Genomic DNA, 19,769 nt, shown 5'->3' on the forward strand with positions numbered 1-19,769 from the left:
ACTGTACCCTAAGCTTTTGAGCTCGGGGCATGGGAATATATATCTGCTTTTCATTGTTTTCCCAATTTGCCAGTTTCCGTCGATATGTGACATTAGAGATACTTTGGAAATGGATTTCTATTCCCTAGACACACAGTATCAGTGCAGAAAACATGTGTTGGGTGTATTCCAAGGTACAGTTACCAAATAAACAATAGGTAACATTTACTGAGCATGTTATCTGTGTTAACTCGTGTAACCCTTGCAGGAACTCTACGCGGTAGGAATTTGTATTATCCCTGTTTTACAGATAAGGAAAATGAGCCAAAGAGAGGTTAATTAATTTGCTTAAGATTAAACAGATAATAACAATGGAGACAGAGTCAAACCTAACAGTCTGACTCCAGACCCAATAACCTACCAAATCAGAAATGGTGACCCACATGCACTTTTGCAAAATCCTCTCTGGCCTTTGGCCAGATTTCGCCCGAAGCTCAGCTTCTCAGTGACGCACTAACCACACAGTGGACAGTTTGCAGGAATGCCTGGGGCAGCCCACAACTTTTCTCTCTACCTGGAGAGTTGCTCTTTGTAATCTCCAGTTTCTCCCAGCCACATCTCCTCCGTCGGCTGTAGGTAACCTTGGGCTGTTCAGAGCCCACACTATGGCATGTATTGCAAGAAAAAGCCTTTCTGCTCAAGTACAGTCAGAACAGCAGTGCAGACAGCTTGGGGCAAGCCCAGAAAAGCCAGAAGAAGATGTCTCCCCCTTGGCAGAGCACGTATCTCCAAACTAAGGCTCAGTGTTGCAGAGGCTCACGTTCATTGCCAGACTGTTCATTCTCCCGGCCCCATCTCCACTGACACTTTATGCCTAGTCTAGATGCTCTCTGAAGCCTGAGTCGGGAGTACAGAGATACCAAGCAGACAGGATTCTGTATCAGTTTGCATTTTCCTGCCCCCTACCTGGAGAGCTCTCACCAGCATTTGATAAATTCTTGTTGAGTGAACACATGAATAAACATTAAATTAAGCCAAATCTGAAACCCCTGGTGTAACTTCCACCCCTGGTGTTCATTGTGCCCAAGAGCAAGTCTAGTACTTCTGGGTGGATCGTAGCCATCCATCTTTTAGGAGCCTACAGTGTAGTATCTGAGCTCTGTCCTTATTCCTACCTAGTTCTCCATCGTTCTCTCTCCCTTGGATAAACACATCGAAGCACAAATTTCAGTTTTGCAGATGACACAGCTGGAAGGAGTCACTACTCTGATAGATGAGAGGGTCAAAACACTACGCCTTAGCTAGAAAATTAAATTTAATGAAGATTAATGAAAATTCTCTGAGTTAAAAGCCTCAGAACCTCAAGTAGGAAAGGGGAGGATCTGGGTTAAGAATCAGTGAGGTTGGGGGTTTTGGTAAGCTCCGTGCTCAGTAGAAGCTCCGTGCTCAATAGAAGCCCAGCGTGACTTAACTAAAAGGCTCTCAGACCCCACTGATAGAAGTGCAATGTCTAGAATGGGAAGTGGGGGTTTCACTTAGTCTGCACTGGGCAGACTACATCTAAAGGATTGGGTTTAATTCTCTGTGCCCCCCTATTAGGAAGGACAGTAACATAATGAAGTTCATGCAGAAAAATAGGAAAAAAATATTGGAAACCATGCATTTGGGAGCCATTGGAAGAACACTTTAAAAAGAGAAGACTTAAGGAATTCTTCATCTAGTCTTCCTATGTGAAGCTCTATGGAAGAAGGATGACTTCTGTATTACCCTAGAGGGCAGACTAAGAACCCTGCATGGAAGTTATAAAAACAAAGAAAATGTTAAAACCACAGCTCTGCACCCAGAGGCAACGGCTTCATAAAGCAGAGAGCTAGATGCCTCTAGAAGGGCCCGACCTTGAAGTAGGAGTTTGCAGTAGAAACTCACCAAGGCCCCAGGTTTCTATGATCTGTAACGTTAGCTGCCTCTCCCAGCTTTGCGTCCTCTATAGCTTTGTCAAGCACGGAGTTGATAATCCTCTTACCACAATTACACCAATCCATACATGAATACATAGGTACAAGCTTGGACCTCAAACCTTGTGATATTCTCGTAGATTATACAATTATTAATCTAGCAAGATAGAGTGAAAAGAGTTCTGAGAATTTGAAAACATGAGTGTCCGTTTTTGTCTCTGCTACTGACTAGCTTGGGGCTCTCAGTTTTCACACGTACGAGTTAGGAGAGTTGGATAATCTCTGACTTAACTCATTTACTTACCAATACATTTACTCATTCAACAAATGTTTGTTGAGCACCTGCAATCTTCTACACACTGCCTTCTGCCTTCCTTCCATAAGTCCCTTCCTCTTTGGGGGATTCATTTTCCTTATCTAAATAAGGGGATTGGATTGCATGAACCCCAAAGTTCCTTTCCTGTTTAATATAGGCCATGAATACCACCTGACAGGACCACCTTTTCAGCCCACATGTTATTTAACCTTTGGCTAAAAGGTTGCCACGTAAGGTTTGGATGAATGCTTTGCTAAAATAAAAAAAACATTTTGTGGTTCAGGCATTGCTCAAATCTGTCTGCCTAGTAACTCAGTTTTTTTAAAGGGCATGAAGGGATTAATTTTAATTTGTATATATATCAAAGGCGTATCACATTAAGAGAAACCAGAAAAAAATAAACAGAACGAAAGAGGAAAAATTGAGAGGACAACCAATGCTAATCATAATAGTTAATATTACTGAATGCTTATTGAGGCCACCTTTTGAGACCTGGAGAGCCTGGAAATGCCGTTAGTGTTACCCTCATCTTGACTGATACATAGATAGAATTCTAGGTTGAAAATAATTCTCACTCAGAGTTCTGAAGGAATTTCTCCACTTTTAAAAAAAATATATTCTAATGTTGTTGAAATCTGCTGTTATAATGGTCTTTGATTTGTTGGATTTTACCTGACTTTTTTTCATCCTCTCTGAAAGCTTTTTGACTACTCTTTTTTTCTGCCGATATATCCTGATGCTCTGTTTTAGAGTGGGTCTTTTTTAATTAATTGCAACAGGCACCTGCAACATTGTATCCATTTGGCAACTCATGCCTTTCAGCTCTGGGAATTCTTCTTTACCATTTATTCCTTTCCATTCTGTCTACCAAAAACTTGGTCGGTTGAATCTCTAATTTTCTTATATTTTCTCTCATATTTTCCTCTCTCAGTGTTCTGCTCTACTTGAAAATTTCTTTGACTTTATCTCCCCACCTATGTCTGAAATGTTTTGTTTCAATGATTTTTTCATTTCTGAGAGCTCTTTTTCATTCTATAATTTTCGCTCTTTATGGAGCTGCTTGTTCTTTTTTTCATGGATAATGTTGAAGTTTTCTTGTCCTGGCTGCATTTTGTTTCCTCTGAGTTCCTGGTCCTTTTAGTTTGCTTAGTTAGGTCTCTGTGGAGAGGCTTTTCTTAAAAGTCTGGTGATCCTTAGCTGAATCCTATTCATACGTATCAGTGAGGCGCCTATAAAGCTAACCGGATATTCTGTGTAATGGAAGGAGCTTCCTGACTGGAAAGTTTCACTGTGCGGTGAGTGATCTGGCCGGGTACTAAGGTCTGGGGCAGGATCTCACATACCAGTATTTGAACATCTGTACCTCTTTGTGGTTTCTCCAATGAAAGATCCTCAGATCTGCCTACAATGTTTATATTTGGTGCCAGTGTTCTGGGAGCCAGGAGGTACATGGGTGGCAGCCATCTTCCTATTCTGTACATAGACCTTCATTGAATTTCAGTTTTTCAGGAAAAGTGTGCATTGGAAAGAGGAGGAATCTAGGGGTCTGCTCTCTTCACTAACTTTCAACCCAACTTCCGTCTTTAGCCCCACCTGTATTTCCATGCTCACTGCAGCCTGGCGCTTCCACTTCCCGAGCCTTTCTGAGGGTCGTGCAGGTTGTGACTAATTGCCAGACACTCACATCGCATCTCCATTTTGCCAAGTCAGTTACCACTCTTGCAGCTAGTTTGTTATTCAAAAAAAATATTGACTTCTCTACTATTACCTCTTATTCTCTTTGTTTTTGTGAGTCCCCCCTCCATGCCATTTTTGTCCGGTTTAGGAATTAATAGAGATATAGCCAAATGATTAAAGGACAAGATAAACATTTTTGAAAGGGGGCTCAGAACATGAACTGTGGGATCCAGAAGACACCAACAGCAATGGGGGGCAGCCAGTGAGAGAGACCTCTCAGGCATCGTCGTTAGCTCAGTTACGTACCAGGCAGTAGCTCTTGGAACTTATTCACTGGTGCATTCAATTGGTTGATCACCAGCTACGTGCCAGGCATCACTCTAGACTCGGGAGATGTAGCTATTAGCAAGACAGAAAATGTTTTCTGGACCTTACCTTCTCCTGTGCAATATGACAAGAAATAAGTTAACAAATAAGTACTGCAACATGTTCATGATAAGGGCTCAAGAAACTTAAATAGGATCTTAGTTAGAAAGTAAATATAGGGCCGGCCCGGTGGCTCAGGCGATTGGAGCTCCATGCTCCTAACTCCGAAGGCTGCTGGTTTGATTCCCACATGGGCCAGTGGACTCTCAACCACAAGGTTGCCAGTTCGATTCCTCGAGTCCCACAAGGGATGGTGGGCTTTTTCCCCTGCAACTAAGATTGAACACAGCACCTTGAGCTGAACTGCCGCTGAGCTCCTGGATGGCTCAGTTGGTTGGAGCGCGTCCTCTCGACCACAAGGTTGCCAGTTCGACTCCCCCAAGGGATGGTGGGCTGCGCCCCCTGCAACTAGCAACGGCAACTGGACCTGGAGCTGAGCTGCGCCCTCCACAACTAAGATTGAAAGGACAAAAACTTGACTTGGGGGGGGTGAAGTCCTGGAAGTACACACTGTTCCCCAATAAAGTCCTGTTTCCCTTCCCCAATAAAATCTTCAAAAAAAGAAAGTAAATATAGAAACTGCTCCGCGCATAGATATTAAAACTGGAAAAGGTCCTGACGTCCAATTGCCTCATCTTAAGAAGGAGGAAATTCAGGTATGGAGAGGGGATGGATGGTCCCCAAATCGCACATGGGTGAACTTGCACCACCAGCACCAAGGCCTCTGGATTCCTGCTCCTCGTTTTCCCCACTATTACTATGCAATTCATAAGACGGACTCTGACCACAGACCATACTCCCTGCCTCTCTGTAGTTCTGCCTCCATTTCAGCACCAGGGGAAACAATGAAACCACATAGCTCTTTCCGGTGCAGTCAGCAGCAGCCCAGCTCCAGAGAACAAAGATAAAGCAAATCATCAGCCTTAGACTCTTAATTGGACCTGGCAGCTCCACAGGCTACCAACATGCAAATTGAAGACATCCCAGAGCCCAACAACAGTACTTCTCAATGCCCAGACACTGAGTTACACCTCTGTTTCAAAAATTCAATTCAAGAGAAAAACAGCACTAAATTTGTGTAAATGGATCTGGTTTCTGGAGAGCTCATCTGAGTTTTACAGTGGTGGTTACAGTAGACAGAATTTGTAGGGACAGATTTTGAAGCCACCACATTGAGGCATCAGCGGCAGTTTGGGGCTTTCCCAAAGCTTATGACATGGTGGTCCCAGAGCCAAACGGGGCACGAGCCCTCTATCCACTGCCCGCTTCTTTTCCCCTCGAAGTATTGTGCCTCCTAGGAATATTTGCAAGATTTTTTTTTCACTTTATATTGTTGACTTGTCTTACAGCTTGTTCTTGTTGATTTCATTATAAAATAAAATAACTCTTAGGTGAGACATATTGGGCAATGCTGGAAATTAGAAGGGGATGGGGGTTGTTACCAGAGTTCCCCACCCAACAAAGTCAGTCTTAACACTTTGATGAATTTCCTGTTAGTTTTTCTGTTGCTGACGACATTCTTCATACAGTCATTTATGCAACTTTACATCCTATCCTGTTTTTTCTTTTTTACTTTCTACGAGATTAACAATTTGTAAGCTATTATAAACATCCAATGGCTGCATAATTAAACGTTCACTCAATGGATGTGTCATAATTACTTAACTATTCCCTTCCTGTCAGATTTTTATATTTTAGTTTTAGGGTGTTTTTATGTTATGGTTGTTCAGTTTTTGTCATTAAAAAAAAAAGCAATGCTGTTAGGAACATCTTCATGCTTAAAGCCGTATAAGTACAACTGCGTCTCACTTGTGTGCTGCTTCTATCTTTTTGCAATTGGAATGGAATCATATACATACTGTGCTTGGAGACGGTTCATGCCAAGGGATGTTACCTAATGAAATTAATCTCCGACAGTGGGATTCCAGGCACTCGCGGCAGTTGCAGGGGGCGAAGACAGCTTTGAACAAGAGGAGTTGGCAGGCCTTCTCAGAGCCCTTTAAACTGCCCCAAGTAGACACCTTCCAACTTCATGTTTTTCTGAAGCCAGCTCCGGCCTCCTGTGTTGACATCCATATATAGAGGTTAATTCAGAGAACTCTGTGCCTTGCACTGGCTAAGCGTTGTGGAGGAATTAGATCCAGAAAGGTAGAGGGCAGGTAGCCAGGAGAGGAGGAGGTCTGATTTATCTGATGAGCGAAGCAGCGTCAGAAACCGATGTTCACAGTTATCAGCAGGCTCAGGTGGCAAGTAACGTGGGCAGGTATCAGGCTCATGGGAAAAGGGGGGCTTCTTCAGATGGAACGTTCCTGGACAGCAATGCAGAATGAAAAAGCAGAAGTGAATCCTTATTTTCCATAAAGCGATCTGGGGTCCCACCGTCCCCTTGTTTATAACAGGAAAAGCTTGTGCTGACTTGGGAGACCCTTGATGTTACCATCCCTAGATAGCCTTTGGCCAGTTCTTATCATTGGCTTAGGTTAGGGCAAGATCCCACTAAGGTTATAAAAAAGGAGGAAAAATGTGGTTCATTTACATAATAATTTACATGCCTATATTCCCAATGTACCATGAAAATTGATTATTTTTTCCATTTCTTCTCTACTCCTAATTCAAATTGAAATAATATTAATTAATACCTCTAGAGTTTATTTTTAAACATTTAGAGAGCTAACTCTGCTCAAGGTACTATCCTAAGTGCTTTGTAAGTATTATCTCATGTAATCTTTTTTGTGGGGGGAGGGGAACAGGACTTTATTGGGGAACAGTGTGTACTTCCAGGATATTATCCCAAGTCAAGTTGTTGTCCTTTCAATCGTAGTTGTGGAGGACACAGTTCAGCTCCAGGTCCAACTGTTCGTTGCAGGGAGCGCAGCCCACCATCCCTTGCAGGAGTCGAACCGGCAACCTTGTGGCTGAGAGCCCACTGGCCCATGTGGGAATCGAACTGGCAGCCTTCGGCATTAGGAGCACGGAGCTCCAACAGCCTGAGCCAACAGGCCGGCCCTCATGTAATCTTTATAGTAGCCTCTGAAGCAGATACTGTTAATATCTCCATTCCGCAGATGAGGAAACTGAGACCTAGAGGTTGAGTAATCTGCCCCTGGTTACCCAGCGAGAGACAGTCTCCAGTCCATGCCCTGAACCACTGGGCGGCGCTGCCTGGGGAGAATGGGATGGAAGCACAGAGGCAGAAGCTGAGGCGCTGAGCAGACAACAGTAGACTGCTGGGTGGAGTACTGTCCCACCTCTCTGAATATCACTGGAAAATCCACAGGGAATAATTAGGTCCTTTTTCCAGAAGCTCTTCGGGTTAATCCAGGTCACACTGTTTATACAGAAGGAGGTTCAGTTCATCTCCAACTGGTAACCAAGCAAAAATGGATCTAAGTGAAAGCAATAGTTTCTGGTGAACATGAGTGAGAACTGAGGGTGGTCATGAGGTCTTTTCATAACGTGCGAGTAGCAGTATATGCTGGAAAGACGAAGACCTGAAGAACGACTTCTGCCCCTCAGAAAGCACCATGGAGGGTGGAGGATGCAGCCATCTAGATACTGGGCAACAGGGGAAAGGCCAGGACCCAGAAAGGAGAGAGACTGGGAAAGTACGGGGTGGAGGAAAAATCCGGTGATGGGGGAAAGCAATGGGGGAAACCCAAGTAGCACTTAGCATCGAAAAGGGTTAGCAGGCCTTAGACAGGGCCCTAGGGAGCTAGGCAAAGACAATGTCCTAGAAGCTCCCAGGAAGGCCCAGCGGAAAAAGCCAGACGCGCTGCAGGGGCTGGATACAGTGAAGGGAGTAAGATGAGAAACGATTGCAAAACCTGGGGTATAAGGTCAGAGGAGACCCAGAGACGCCTGACTTCATGCTGAGAGTCTGTGCTATCCACTCAAGGATACCAGCATTTCCCTGGGAGGATACGTTTGGTTTTAGAATCTGGCTCAGGATTGAATTGATAGTTTGGCAGTTAAACATCCATAACAGATAGTTTAAAAATATACAGTAAGAATACAATGCGGCCTTGGAGTTTGGAATAGGATGTGATAGCCCTCCCACCTCTGTGGGCTAAGGACACCCATCAGATGGGAACATTGTTCATTGAAAGAACAGCCAGTGCGCTGATGGAAGAGACCCAAAGATGCATCATGAACAGACAAAGAAAGGCTACTTGGAGGGTCAACTCAGAGAAATCAGGGACCCTACTAAAGAAGAGGAAAAGAGAGTTTTTACTTTTATGTCAGTGAAAAGCGTCTCCTCAGCAAAGCCTGCTTTTCTCTTGAGACATATTTAGAGGAAGAGAAGATCAGATTACAGGTTTGTCTTTTTTGAGGACCAGCATAACTCAACTCAGGAGAGTAGGACATTTAAAGTGCCGAGAAAGTAAGCCAGCTGCCTGCATGTCAGGGCTACATGGGATGACTTAAAAGTAAAACCTGTAGGTCAAAGATGGGGAGGCTGAGATAATACAATTTTTATGGCCAGACCACTGGCAGAGGAGTAAGAGTAGGTGGTTAAAGCATGTAAAGAGGGAGCCAGGGGCACTAAGGAAATTTTGAAACTAATCGAAGTTTAGAGCCGTGAAATGGGAAAATGGGGCAGAGGGAAGGGAGGAAGGGTGCATCAGAGGAGTAAGAGTGGAGAATGGTTAGGGGGAACGCTTGGCATATTCAGTGGAGGGGAGCAGATGTTCAAAGAATGGACAATTAAAGATAAGGTCGATTTAAAATAAGTCAGAATGTGGGAGACCTAGACAGAGAGATAAAGAGATAAAGACAGAGATGATAGATAGAGATAGAAAGAGATAGATGTGGGCAGCTATGACCCAATGGTTAATCAGTCCATCAGAAAACAACTAAGAGACAAGTTGCATGTTGCACCAGCCCATGCAGGGAGATTTGTGGGAGAGAAGGCTTAGCCAGAAGAAAAATTAATAACATAAAGGGGTCCCTCTGACAAGGAGGTGTTGAAAATGAACCCAAATGTGAAGAATGATCTATCTGCAGGCCTAAATAGGAAAATTAGAACACGAATATGCCAAGAAATAGGAAATAAAAATCTAAAGATTTGCAAAGGACCTTAAAGCACTTCTTAAAGGGCTGTGAGGAAGAAAAGAATTCGGACAAAACAGAGATGTGGTTTGCAACATTTTGTACAACAGGCTGTTGCATAAAACATTTAAATTCCTGGGACACAAGATTCCACTCAGGGAGATAAGTGAGGGCTTCCTGAACGTGTCACTGCAAAGGACCGGAGCCCGGTAAAGGGGAAGAAACAGTGAGAGTGGGGACATGCCCACTGGTCCTTGCAAAATGGAAAGAGGAAGAAGAGAAAATGATGCTTCTGGTCTCTGTAGGACAGGAGATCAGCTGACACGCCAGAACTGGTCAGAAAGAAAACACACACACGTATATTTCTAAGAACCTGACAATTCAGTATGTGTGAGGGAATTTGGTGTGTATGGAGGGGCATACATTGTGTAATGGTCAGTCGTTGGTGTGAATCATCAGTCCGGGAGAAGGCTTCAAGCAGGAAGCAGGAATGAATTACATGGAAGGATTGCAAGTAAAAGTCTTTTAAGTGTGCCAGGATTCCTCAAAGGTATTTGGCCCTTCTGTCCTTGACCCCTCCCCTGCTGGCAGGAGCTCTTAGAACTTTCCAGTACTGATTCCAGTCCCGTGTTCTCCGAAGTGTGAACTCTGAGTTCCCCAGTGTCATGCAGGGGACCCTGCTCGCTGCACCATTTGTCATGCAGGGTGTTATGCGGGGTCTCAGCTCCCGCTCCCCACATAAGAACGCAGGACATGGTGAGGCCAAAAAGGAACACCCACGGAGCCATAGATAGGGGAGCTATACCACTATACTCTCACTGGCAGCTGGGTTGGAGACATAGGAAGCAGGAGGCACACTGTCCGCAACCCGCCGTGCTAACTGCAATCCCCTGCTCTTGCTAGCTAAGCCACCATCTTCTTGCAAGCCCCCATTTTCTGCTAGCGTAGCCACGGCAGTTATATTAGTGGCCAATGTCTTACGGGTTACAGCTGACGGCCAACTAGCCACAGCTGATGGCCATCCAGTCACAGTTGATGGCCATTTACTACCTGAGCCAGCACCTTTCCACATGAGGCCGAGAGCCTGGAAATTGCTTTCTGGGGCTCTGTCCCCATACCCAGGCACCCTAAGGCTTCCCAGAGGCTCTGGGGAGAGGATGAGGAGGGACCATTTCACCAGCAGCTCTGCCTGAGCACCGACTCTTCAGTTTCTCCTAACCCCCTCGGCAGCCCAGCCGTTCTTTGGAATTCCTTTATTGCCTTGGGGTGGGGCCCTGGTGTGGTAAATCTCTTTGCGAGCAAACCTCTGAGGCGACGTGAACCAGACCTTCATCCTGTATTTGAACTGTAATGGTTTGGGGCTGAATCTAAAGCTTGAGCCTCAGAAACTGCCTAGCGACCATCTTGCTTCTGCTTCTTCCTTCATCTGGCTGGACTGGGAGCCTACATGAGGCAAACACCACCATCTAGTGGTGTTTCCAGGCTTCTCTCCAGGAACTGGGTCATGGAATTGTAGAAACACACCGCCTGACTCTTTATCCTCCCCTACCCCCCAACTCCAGCCCCGAGCTAGCCAGTCGGTCTGGCTGTAACTTGCCGTGGATGGCAGTGGGCCTTACACCTGGGTGACATGCTGGGCATTTTTGCAACCAGAGCCTCTCTGATCTGCCTCAACAGTCTGCAAAAGGGCTGCAGTTGCATCTCAGGCCATGTGCACGTGACGTTGGCACAGAGGAGCAACTCCACTGAGGCATGCAAGTTCAGTGAGGAACTTTCATGGTCATCTAGGCCAGCCTTCTACCAATAGTACATTAGTGGAAAGTGGAATTCGTTTTGTGGGATGCTACCAGCCATTGAGAGTGAAATCTGTGTTTCAGTGATGGAGCAGTTCATACGTGGTGTAGACTGGTCAAGATATAAAGTATACTTGTATTTCTTACAGAGGAATGCAATCTGAAAAGTTGGAGAAACCTGATGTAGGACAAGCAAACTTGGAGAGGACCAGTAGCTCAGGCCACTGATATCTTCTTCTCTCCACCTGCCTCCCCTCCCCTCCAACCACAAACATATCTAAAACTATGTCCATAACTTGCTCTGATGTGTAGTTCAAGGACCAGGGGATTTGTATTTGAGGTTTGGGTTCACGTCCACCTGGGTGATTATGGAAAAGCATCTAGCCAGTGTTTCTCAGGCAGTATTCCAGGAACCCCCTTCTCAGAATCATGAGTTGAGGTCCTTGTTAAAAATAGGCATTTGGGAGGCTACCAAGGGAGGGACCAGCAAGGGTATCTGCATTTTCAATTAGCTCCCTACGTGATCTTTATGCACAATGCACGTTCAATGTCCCAACCACTGATCTTGACATTTCTGAGCTTCAATGTCTTGATGTGTGAGATGGAGATGGTAACATCACCTGGTTACTGGAGGATGGAGTGGATGAGTCCTTTGAAGGTACTTTGCACACTGTAACAGCACTCTGCAGCTGTGATGTATTACCATCCCACAGCATCCCTCTCTAAATGACACTTTAGGGAAGATAGCACCGGGAGAGCGAGGAAGTGGGGGATTGTGCATTTCATGGGACCAGGAAAGTTCAATGGAAAAAATGAGACAACAAGCATGGTTTTTTCTTCCCTTTCCATCTCCCACCTTCTGTCCTACAGATTCCTCTTCCCGATCTAATCTTGACAGCAGCCATGCCCACCCATGGGAATGTGTTTAGAGCGGACTCCTTGCTCTGTGGTGGGTGGCGATGCATATTGCAGCCACCAGCCTGCTGCACCCTGTTAACCTTTTCAAGCCCACTGTGACATTCCAGTTCCAGAGAACTGTCACAGTCCTGAATGCTGAGTTCTAGGTCCTGGTGGGACAGGTGATTCCCTCCTCACTGCGATGTTTGTTGTTTACCATTCCGCAGAAGCTTCCCAGATGTGTAGAAAACAGCTACACAACATATTTGGACTCGTGCATTAGTACAGCTGCTGCAGCAGACAGTGCAGGCCCTGAAGGCTTAAATCAGAGACGCTCAGACTGGAGGCAACGTCCCTGGAGGTGGCACTGGGGCTTTTCCCCTGAAACACTGCTAGAGCTGAACCTTAGAGGAGAGGCTGCCGAGCTGGGCTCGACTACCCATTGTTCCCCTTCCCTCTCGCTCACTCTGCCCCTAAGTGCAACTGCTGCTCCAAGAGGGAGGCCTTGTGCTTAGCTCTGTGAGACAAATTAGCAGGCTAAGCGCTTCTCATGCGGAAAGTGAAAGTCTCAGTGTTCAGCTAATAGAGGTTGTTCTCTGCCCCGTTTTATTGGTTCTGTCCCTGGATCAATGTAGTGGGGAGTACCAGGCCTGAAGGGAGGGCAGGTTGGGGTACTCAGGATGGTTCCAAAGTAAACTGTGACCCCTCTTCCGTTCCATTCTTTCCCCTGGTCCCTGGTGGCTGAGCTAATGTCAAACAATTTTATTTCCCTTCTAGATAAACCATGTTCTGCTTCTGCCTTTGAATTGAAGCTTCATTTTACTTATGTATTCATTCATTCATTCATTCACTCATTCATTATTATTATTGGGGGTTTTTTGGTCACTGGCAGCCTCTGTTTTAAGCTAATGGCTCCAAAGAGAGGAGGGGAGGTTGCAGGGGTTAGAAGGAAGGCAGGCTGTCTCTTCCATTCTTCCTAAACATCAACTAGAATCAAGTGAGAGTGAGTTACTCAGAAATAGGTGCTCAGTAAGCGTCTGAGGGGTAGTTGTGGAGACGGGGTGCGGCATGGGGCAGAGCCCTTGGAAGGAGTAAGGGATATATTGGGGAAGAGGTTTAAAGGCACCATTAGCTGGAACTTTGGCAAAGGAATAAGGAAAAGAACTCCGACTGAACAAGGAGGAATTAGAATCAAAGCCCTGTCTCTGGGCAGGCTCCAGACTGTTGCCGCAGCTAGAACGGCTGAGTGATTCAACACCGCTGTTAATTACTTTTTTTTCTCTTTTCTTTCCTGTTCCTAACTCCCTTTTCCATCTTCTTCCTTCTCCCACCCTGAATCCCATCTTTTCCCTTTTCTCTTCCACCTCTTCCTGGTCTCCTCTGCTCTCCTGCATCCTTTCTCCCCTCCCCCTCTCACCCACCCATCTTCTTCCCCCATGCCCTCTCTGTTTGCTCCCATCCCCCCACCACCTCCAAGCTCTCTGGTGGATGTGAGTTGACCGTGGTCCTGCAGGACTTCAACGCCGGCCACAGCAGCGAGCTGACCATTCAGGTGGGACAGACGGTGGAGCTGCTGGAGCGGCCAAGTGAGCGGCCGGGCTGGTGTCTGGTGCGCACCACGGAACGGAGCCCCCCCCAGGAGGGCCTGGTCCCCAGCAGCGCCCTGTGCATCTCCCATTCCCGGAGCAGCGTGGAGATGGACTGCTTCTTCCCCTTGGTGAAAGGTAGGGAGAACAGAGGGGGCGGGGGATGTGGCCCAGAAGGCCACGGGGGACGTTGGTCCCCTCGAACTGAAGAACATTATGGAACGAACCTGTCTCGTGAACCCGTTTTGACCTTGTGGGATTTCTCTGGGACCTGCTTTGAAGAGAGTGGGTTGGGAACTAAAGGAGAAAGAGCTTCATCTAAAAAATGAAGATTGAATTTGATGACCTCTAAGATCTGTTCCAGCTCTCCCACTGTGCCAGATTATGTTTAGAAAAGTCCTCTTCTACCTGTGGCCAAAAGCCTAGAGTCCTCCTCTCTCATGGACCCTCCACATCTACCTGGAGCTCACTGACCACCAAACCCCCACCCAAGTGCTCATGCCGACACAGAGGCACCAAGCAAACCCAGGGAATGAGTTGAGTTTGACCCTCCCTCAGCCCTGCCGGGGTCTGAGACACCCATTTAGGTGCCTTTGATGGATAAGTTATTGGAGACTTGGCTCCTATATTATATAGCTCTGTGTTCCTTCCACATACTTGTTTATTCACTTTTCTCACACCAGGGGAATGAATGACTAGAACAATGATTCTCAAAGGTGGTGGTGGGGTGGGTGTCTCTGGATCAGCATCCCCTGGGGACTTGTTGGAAATGCAGGTTCAGATCCCACTCCAGACCTGCTGGGTCAGAAACACTGGGGTAGGGCCGTGCAGTCTGTGTTTTCACAGGCCCTTCAAGGGACTCTGATACACACTCATGTATGAGAAGCACCTGACTTCAAACGTCGAGGCTGGCAGGATCCTTGAAGTTACTCATTGTACACCGAGGAAACTGAGACCCAGAAAGCAACTGAGTCCTGAGCTTCGTTTGGTAACTGGTCAGTTAATCTGCATCTGAGGCTCCTTCTGTGCAGACCTGTGCTTGGGATTTATGAGATCGGAAGAGAGAAGGGACCTGGTTCTGTCAGGAGGCAGGGACGATGGTCACCATGGAGACCTGCGGCAGGTTTCCTGGTAGATACTACAGGCTAATAACGTTTAAATGTTCCCGTTTCTGGAATTCCATCGGGTCCCTCTCCAAAGCCTGTCTTCCTCCTTTCCTCCACCAGATGGCGATAGCAGGTGGCATTATTAGTGCTGCCTTGCTTTTCAGCTGGCCTCCCTGCAGTGTTTCCATCCTGAGAAAAATGCGACCAAAACCTGGTTCTCCTCCCTCTCCATACACACACACACACACACACACACACACACACACACACACACACACACCTGTGCTCGCCTCCTCCAGTTGAGCCCTCACTGATTGCTCCCCTTTTTCTCTGAGGACTAAGGAGGGATTGTGTCAAGAAGCGGTGTGGAATTTGGAATTGCCAATGCAGCTCCTCGGTCCTTGGAAGTAGCCAGTAGAGAAACTCATGAAACCAGGGAAGCGAAAATCAGGGAAACAGAGGTGCAAATTGGTTAGACTTGTTAGAGTGAAATGGGATAATATATACAAAACACTTACTGTGTTTCCCCCAAAAAAGACTTAGCCGGACCATCAGCTCTAATGCATCTTTTGGAGCAAACATTAATATAAGACCTGGTTTTATTTTATTATAATTTAAGACCGGGTCTTATATAATGCTGGCTCTTATATTAATGTTTGCTCCAAAAGACGCATTAGAGCCAATGGTCCAACTAGATCTTATTTTCGGGGAAACATGGTAGAACAGTGCTGGCACTCAATACATTTAGTTGTCATGATAAGTTATGGTTATAATGTCATTTGTCATAGATTATTCAGCAAAATAAGTACACAATCCCACAAGTCCTGTCTAGAGACCCCATCTCCAGAGGTAAAACCAAGGACAGCAGTTCATTGGCTGGGAAAGGCTAATTCATCATAGATGTCCAAGTACAGTTTGGTCCATGAGGAAGGACTTAGCTTCAGGAGAAGACCTGACACTTCTTGACCTAGGCCTGGCCTTCCTGGCTGGGTAAAATATGCATCCCCTCCCTCGCCCGACCCAGCTGGGGCACCTCTGTGTGCAGCTTGGCAGGAGCAAACCCAAAGGGGAGAAACAGAGTGGATCTGTGATCCAGAGGCTGGAGGTGGAGACATTGGGGTAAGAACTCGGGTGGGGAAGCGGACAGGGGTGGGTGGGTAGTGGAGAGTTAACTGAAAATGGGAGCTAAGGAGGAGGGATGGAAAATAGAGTCTTGAGGGAAAGCGAGGAAGGAAGCTGTCCCAGAACTTCCCAGCTAACTCTGCCACCAGCCTGGCTTCTTAAAGCAGCACCGCCCACCCACACCCTTTCCAGTGCCTGGCGCCTAGCTCCTTGGCTTTTTCCGTGTGCAAGTTGGTTCTTCTCTCTGCAAGTATAGGCCAGTTAGGCTGGGCCTTCAAAAGGCAACCTGTGAGCACTCAGTACTCTCTCCCCTGTGTGGGCTTAGAATAGGCAGGTGCCTGACTGCCAGCCATCCTGACTTAAGTCCTGTTTCCATGGAGCGTTCCTGATGGCCCCCACAGCGCCTCCTCTGACAGTGTGTGTGCTCACGCACCTGTCCCAACTTGGAAAACCCCCTCCCTCTCTCTCCAGGGCCTGCCCTGAGTGTTGGTCTCTTCGAGGAAATTCAGTAAACCCTTCCTTCTCCCATTCCAGGCGGCTGCCTGCTAACCACGGCCTTTGCTTCCCTCCGCAGCGGTGTGTATGCAGCAGGCACTCCACCTTATAAGTGAGGCATGACGGGATTGAGAATGAAATGTTCTGGGGGGAGCAGAGTAGGACAGTGCAGCCTCACCCAGTGTCACTGGAGGTCAGAGTCTGTTGTTTTCTCAGTCGTGGAGGGGCACTAGTCCTCTTCAGCTTTGCAGAGCCTGTGCTCCGACAGGCCGACAGGCGTGAGAAGCAGGGCAGAATCTGGATGATGTGCTAAGGGCCAGATAAGGGCTCCGCCAGGACTGTCAGCCCCATACGTGAGCACCAAGGAGAGAATGTGGGTAACTCCTAGACCTGCGTTCTCAACCCTGGCTTTGTAGAATCACCTGGAAGCTTTACCAAATGACAGTACCCGGGCTCCACCTCGAACAACTGGAATCAGAATGTCCTGGCTGGGGCCAGTGTGTTTTAAATCCTGCTCTGGTGAATCTAAGGTCCCGTCAGGGTGGAGAACCACAGTACCAGCCCGGTTTCCTCTTTTTCAGGGGCACTTTCAGGCACAGGAAAGTAAGGTGACTTCCCTGAACCCACAGGGAGCAAGGATCCCACCTCTTGTCCAGTGCTCTGCACCACACACTCTGCCTGTGGGGACAGCCTCAAGTCTTTCCCTCTTGTGCCTTCTCCAGACACCGTGGTTGGTTGTTTTCTCCTGACACATCCACGGCAGGACTGATGCTGAGGCTGTGTGACACAGTGGGGCCACCGGCCACCCTGACATCGAAGGGCCTCTCCCTGGGGTTGGACCCTCTGGGACCTAGTCCCCTAGTCTTTCTAACCCCCTCTCACTTTCTCAGCACCAAGTGGTGAAGGGCAGTGCCTTTCAAGGGACAAAGACTTTGCAGTGGTGGTTTTCAACTCTGGATGTCTCTTAGAACCACCTGGAGGAGACTTTTGAAAATACTGATCACACACACACAGAGACACACACACCCAGGCCAATTAATTCAGAGCAGCCGAGCCTGGGTATCAGTATCTTTTAAGTTCCTCGGTAATTTTGATGTTCCATGAGGGTTGAGAGTTACTTCTCCGAGTGTCAGGCTTAGGAGATACTTAAGATGCATGGGAACAGGCTAGTGTGCAGGTTCTATAACGAATTCCTACAACTCAACAACAAAGAGAACAAGCAATTCGATTAAAAATGAGCAAAGGACTTGAATAGACATTTCTCCAAAGAAGGTATACCAATGGCCAATAAGCATGTGAAAGGATGCTCAATATCACCAGTCATTAGGGAATGCAAATCAAAACCACAGTGGGATACCACTTATACCTATTAAGATGGCTATTTTGAGAGAGAGAGAGAGAGAGAGAGAGAGAGAGAGAGAGGATAACAGGTGTTGGTGAGGATGTGGAGAAACTGGAACCTTTATGCACTGACCACAGGATTCAGTAATTTGATTTTTATGTATATACCCAAAAGAATTGAAAGCAGGGACTCCAAAAGGTATTTGTACACCCATGTTCACAGGGCATTATTCACAATAGTCGCGAGGTGAGTGTCCATCACTGGACGCCTGGATAAACACAATGTGGTTCGTACACACAGTGGGATATCATTCAGTCTTAGAGGAATATCTGACACCTGCTACAACACAAATCAGCTTTGAAGACGTTATGTTAAGTGAAATAAACCAGACATAAGAGGACAAATACTGTATTATTCTACGTACGTGAGGAAATTACAGCTGTCAAATTCATAGAAAGTAGAATGGTGGTTGCCAAGAACTGGGGGGAGGGGAAGGATGGGGAGTTAGTGTCTCATGGGGACAGAGTTTCAGTTCTGCAAGATGGAAAAGTTCTGGAGTTGGATGGTGGTGATGGTTGCACAACAGTGTGAATGTACTTAATGCCACTCAACTGTACACTTACAAATGGTAAAAACGGTAAAATTCTGGGTATTTCTGCCCCAGGCTCTGAAAACTAAGCTAGGTTCTTCTCCATGCAGCTCTATAGGACATCTGTGTTCTTTTTCTTTTCCGGTACGGTCTCTTTTCCGGCTCCAGCTCAGTGCCTGGAAAAGCTAAGGAAACGCCTCTTTGCTTAGCCAAACCTAAACCAGGGCCAGGTGAGCTCTGGAAGCAGAGGTGCTGGAGGAGAGGGCAGTGGTCCATGGCAGCCCTGGCTTGTTCACGGGGAGTCGTGTCCCATGGGGTCTCCTGATGATTCTGCTGTTGGCACCTAGCCGCCTCAGGAACATGGTATCCATGCGATGGGTGTGAAAGTGTAGAGCAGTGGAGACAGCGGGGGCTCTGGAGGCGTCTACCCCCAACAGCCCAAAGATGCTGAGCGACTCTATGGTGCTGTTGACTTATGTTAAGTTTGTAGTCAACTCACAAAAATACCCAACATAGGTTAAGTGTTACTCTGGGCCAGGCTCTGGGTTAATGCTTTCATACAAATAACAATATTATTTTACTCATTTTACAAACAAGAAAACTGAGTCTTAGAAAGATTCGGTACCTTGCCCAGCCAAAGCCACATAGCTTATAAGTGTTGGACCTAGATTTGAACCCAGGCCTGTCTATTCCCCCAGGTCGCACTCTTTATCCCTGGACCTCTCGAGTCTGAAGGCATTTGAGACAAGTACTTGTGTGTATTATCCTTCCATGTGATTCGCCAGGCTAGCTGGTCGAGGAGTCAGAGAGCATGAACCCATTACAGGCTGCTCTGCATACGGCCCTCTCACTCTGCCTCCCTCCTCTGGCCACATGGGCTCCCTTCCGGAGGGGTCCTAGCAGGATGCAGACAGATTTTGTCAGGTGGGTGCTTTGCCCACTAGAAAGCTCCTGGTGTCCCAGGCTGGAGCAGAACAACTCTGAGCAGCACTCTGGACAGCGGGCTGAACTGGGTCCAGGTCTGATAGGGGCCAGCCAGCCCCTGGAGCTGGTCCAGCCTGTGCAACAGATTTTCTGCAGGATGGGAATCCCCAGCACTTTCTGCTGCCAGGAGCCAAAATGGGCCTTTCATATCCCCTCTGCTATCAAATCCAGACACTTACAGGTTCTTCCTGCCTACTGACTCTGGAAAATTCCACCCAAAGTGTCTCTCTCTCTCTCTCTCTCTCTCTCTCTCTCTCTCTCTCTCTCTCTCTCCCCCCCCCCCACTCTCCCTCTTTTTCTCTTTCTTCCTCCCTCCCTCCCTTCTTTCCTCCCTCCTTTTTCCCCTACTTCCCTCTTACTTTACAGTATAATTCTGCATTATGTGCAATTACTCTCAGGTTTTTAGTTTACTCCATAATGCCTAACAGGACTTTACTATGGGAAGCTGACAAG

The 19,769-nt window shown here is 47.0% G+C and overlaps 1 protein-coding gene across 16 annotated transcripts in view; it reads left to right on the top strand.

Moving 5' to 3' along the window:
• Positions 1–19,769, top strand: part of KALRN (kalirin RhoGEF kinase) — a 621,535-nt gene that overhangs the window by 491,325 nt on the left and 110,441 nt on the right. For all 16 annotated transcript variants that reach the window (XM_081025698.1, XM_081025722.1, XM_081025696.1 and 13 more), the window contains exon 34: positions 13,570–13,816. In XM_081025698.1, coding sequence (XP_080881824.1) covers positions 13,570–13,816 — 247 coding nt within the window. The remainder of the gene's footprint in view (positions 1–13,569; positions 13,817–19,769) is intronic.

The sequence above is a fragment of the Rhinolophus hipposideros genome, assembly GCF_964194185.1.
Source record: "Rhinolophus hipposideros genome assembly, chromosome: 2".
NCBI classification, from domain to species: Eukaryota; Metazoa; Chordata; class Mammalia; order Chiroptera; family Rhinolophidae; genus Rhinolophus; species Rhinolophus hipposideros.